We start from the raw sequence: 3,939 nt of genomic DNA, 5'->3' as shown, positions 1-3,939 counted from the left end.
AAAAAAAAAAAAAAAAAAAAAAAACAGAAGAAACATGAAACAGAAAGATTAGGGATAGGTAATCAATGCCTTTCCACCAAACTCTCTGCTTTTGGCTTTCTCTGTGCCTACAAACACCATTGCAAAGTCTCCTCCCAGGACAAACTGGCATCAAGATAACTCCATCATCATCAAGTTCAGATGGTTCCCGAAATCCTATACTCCACATGTCAATTCCCAGACTCATGGCTCATGACTACTTCAAACCTTCTCTACTCCTCTCAGCCCTCTGATACCTCCTACTTCATACAGGGGAATGGGAGTGCTGAGACCTGCCTTCCACCTCAGTCACACTGAAATATCTTCTCTCGTCTCAGGATCTCCCTCTGAGGAGGCCCGTGGATAAGCTGGAGATTCTGATGAATCTACCAAATTCTACAAGCAGGACTTTCCCATCCTCTTTGCACCTGATCTGATAGGATGGGATCCAGGATGGTACCCTCCCCTCTACACTTCCCTTCCCCAGGCCATTCCAGGCTCCCTTAAGACCATCCTGGTCCCGGCCTTGACCTGGGCCACCTTACCCGGATCCGTGCCGGGGACAGGGATGGGGGGCTACGTGGCGCCGTCGGCGTCCATCTCCAGCAGTGTCTCCCCGTCCCTGGGTGGCTCCGCGTCCCCCTCCTCTCCGCTGCGAGGGTAGGCGAGGATACGCATGGCTGGAGCGCAGGCGGCCTCTACCTGGCGCACCTGCTCTAGGCTTAGGCGCTCGCGCCAGGCGTGCACTGCCTCTCGAGCGTCGCGCGCCGACAGGTGGAAGGGCCGGTCGGCGCCGTAGGCCGCGCCGCGAGTCATGTTGAGCGCGAAGGCTTCGAGCGCGGCGAGCGCGCGCAGCCCGGCGAAGCGCAGCAGGCGCCGCAGCTGGGCGCGTGGCTGCCGCACCAGGTCCTCGTAGCGCAGCCTCAGGTAGCGGCGCCGCAGCCAGGCGGGCGCACCTCGCGCGAAAAGCAGGTCGCGCAGCCAGGCCTCGCAGATCACCTCCAGCGCACCCGTCAGGAAGAAATCGGCGCGCGGCGCGGAGGGCAGCGCGCGAGACTGGCCCCCGGGGCGAGCACCCACACCGTGCGCCAACAGCACACGGTGAAAGCGGTCGCCCCTCTGGCGGGTTCGCAGCACCTGGATGCTCTCGCGCAGCAGTCCTTGCCTAGACTTGAGGCGCGAGTTGTGTACCGCTCTCGGGTCGCGGAAAAGCTGCACCACCTTCAGGTTGAGGCCTGGGTCACGCAGCAGGGGCACGAGCACTCCCAGATCCAGCAGGCGCACGTCCTTGATGACCACCACCGGGTACTTTCGGCACTCGGCCTCCAGGGCGCGTATCGCTACGGGTGGGCAGCTGCGCTCGCAGGCGGTGTCCTCGACGAGGCCCACCTCGGCTCGGGCACGGGGCGCTCCAGGACACAGCGGAGGCGAGCAGATGACTTTGTTGGTCCGCCAGCGGAAGAGGGCGGCCGTGGTGAGATTGGCCGTGTCCGGGGCGCGTGCAGCTGGGTCCCCCGGCGGCGCATACAGCCGCAGCACGGAGAAGTCGCAGCGGAAGAGCGAACGCAGCATGTCGCGCAGAGCGCCCTGCAGGCTCTCGGCGTCGCCCGGATACAGCGCCTGCCATAGATGCCACATGGGCTCGTACAAGTAGAAAACGTCCGGGTGCTGGTTAAAGAGTTCGCCCAGGAAGGACGAGCCGGTGCGCCAGGTGGCATGCACGTAGATGTGCTGCTTCTCGCGAGACACCACCTCCTCGACAGCGCCGCTGAGGTTGCTAGGGGACCGAGGGGACTGGCCCTCGGCCCCTCCGGCGGCCGGCCGCGCCTCCGAGCCCTGCTCGCGTTCGCCGGCCGCCGCCGCCTCCAGGCTCCACACTCCCAGGCTGCGCTGCAGGCCCGGGCAGTGCCTGGCGCCCTTGTCCCCGTCGCGGCTGCCGTCCAGTATGGAGGGGATGAGCAACAGCACCAGCGTGTACAGCACCAACAGCAGCGCGAACTTGCAGTACTCTCGGCGCCGCCGCCGCCGGCCCTTCATCGTTCACCGACCCGCCCCAGAGCGGGTCGGGCGCCAGTCCTCTCCCCTTCCTCAGAAATCCCGTCCCGGGTCCACTCCTGTGGCCTCTCCCGGCCCCTCTGCACCGGGAGGAGCAGAGCCGCGGAGCCGCGCATCCACAAGGGGGAACTTGGAAGGCGGTGGTGCTACTGACTGCGCCCCAGCCCTCTCGGCTCAGCCGCCGGAGAGCCGCCTATTGGTTGGTTTTGCAGCCACCGCCCCGCCTTTCTGCCCGCCTGGGTTAGCCCAAGGCTGGGCCAGATCTGGGCGGGGCTGCAGCGGGGCGGGGGACGCCGGCTCACTGAGCCAGACCCCACCTTTCCCCAAATTCTCCATAGTGAAGTCTTCATTAGTGACTTCAGGCAAAGTAGGGGCCTGTGTGTACATAATGTACCCAGTAAAGGGCCATGGACCCCACCCGGAGAAGGCCACTGCCTCTTCTGTTTTATGTCTCCTGCCTAGCCATCGCTATCCTAAGCAGATAACCACTCGCCACTATCTACATTCAGCGCCCCCATCAGCCCTGGAGTGGATGTTACTGAGTTCTCGACTAAAAGATAAAGATTGCACGTGGCAGAGTGGTCCAGTGGGGTTGGAGATACTGCTGCATTCCGGCGTCGCATTTCATAAAGTCTAGGCTTTGTGAAATTCTTAGTGTTGTGTTCCTTAGGGTTTCGCCAGCTGATGGGCCCTGCATATTTTACCAATACTTTGGGGCCCAGTTTAGTCATTTGTAAAATGTGAATAATTCTTAGTACCCATGTACCTCCTGGATTGTGAGATTCAGGGGTTGTTAGCACAGCATAACCCAGCCTATTCCTGCTCCCAAGAGCAAAAGACTTTTGCATAATCAGAGTGGTAGAATGGTAAACTTTCTCAGGAGCTTGGTGTTTAAAAGGACCCGTAAGGAGGAACGTGTACCCAAGGATAGATGAAAAAGGGACAGGAAGTCCTTAGAGTTACTAAAATTCAAAAGAGAACCAAAAAAGATGATTTTTGCTCTGTTTCATCAGGCTGATGAATAAGGAAGTGAGAGCTTCCTTTCACCTGCTTGGGGAAGGTGTTGTAAAGTTAACAAAACATACAAAGCATATCTACCCATCTCCACCAGGGGAAGGTGTTCAGCTAGAAGAGTGAGAACATCTGCACTGGGCTTTTTCATTACGGAAGCTCCTCCACCTGTGAGGCCACTGACTCACGCATTTTGTTTCTTTCCACAATTCTCTCTTCTTCCAGCCAGTTGTTCAAATCTTCCCTATTCACCAATCTCATTGACCAACACCCCCACTTTCTTCTCAGTTTTTCATATTCAGCGGAAAGATGCCATACCATTATTTTAATAACGCTCCCTCCAATAAGCTAAATTTCCATGCCCTCTGACTTTTCATTACTCATCTAGTAAAATCCCCCAACCCTGCTTTTGGCTTTTTCTGTGCCAGCAAACACCATTGCGAAATGTTTCCCCATAGGCGTGAGCCGGGCACAGTGGCTCATGGCTGTAATCCCAGCACTTTGGGAGGCCCCAGAACAGACTGGCATTAAGATAACTTCATAATCACCAACCTCAAATGGTTGCTGAAATCTTATCTTCTTCATGTCAATTCCCAGTCTCACGTTCCATTATGATGACTTCAAACCTCCTCTAGTCTCCTCAGACTTCTGATACCTCTCTTCCCCAACCCACCTCTTCTCAGCACATGACCTTAGCTCCTACTTCATAAAGAAACCATGGTTAGACAATGTCTCACTTTTCCACTACCAAACTCAGTTATCCATTTCCCTCTGTACACATCTTCTCCTTCGTAGCAGGGATACGATTTCACAATGTTAATCTACAACTTTCCCTTCTGTTTTTACTTTTCCCTC

The 3,939-nt window shown here is 56.9% G+C and overlaps 1 protein-coding gene across 1 annotated transcript in view; it reads right to left on the bottom strand.

Annotated features, from left to right (window-relative positions):
• CHST7 (carbohydrate sulfotransferase 7) overlaps window positions 1–2,296 on the bottom strand; it is a 27,595-nt gene extending 25,299 nt beyond the window's left edge. The window contains exon 1 of the mRNA XM_017519822.2: window positions 564–2,296. Coding sequence (XP_017375311.1) covers window positions 595–2,055 — 1,461 coding nt within the window. The 5' untranslated portion in view covers window positions 2,056–2,296 and the 3' untranslated portion in view covers window positions 564–594. The remainder of the gene's footprint in view (window positions 1–563) is intronic.
• Window positions 2,297–3,939: the final 1,643 nt, after the last annotated feature.

This window comes from Cebus imitator, unplaced genomic scaffold, assembly GCF_001604975.1.
Source record: "Cebus imitator isolate Cc_AM_T3 unplaced genomic scaffold, Cebus_imitator-1.0 Scaffold778, whole genome shotgun sequence".
Classification (NCBI taxonomy): Eukaryota; Metazoa; Chordata; class Mammalia; order Primates; family Cebidae; genus Cebus; species Cebus imitator.
Note: the sequence above shows the minus strand (reverse complement) of the source record. Positions and strands in the feature narration are given on the sequence as shown.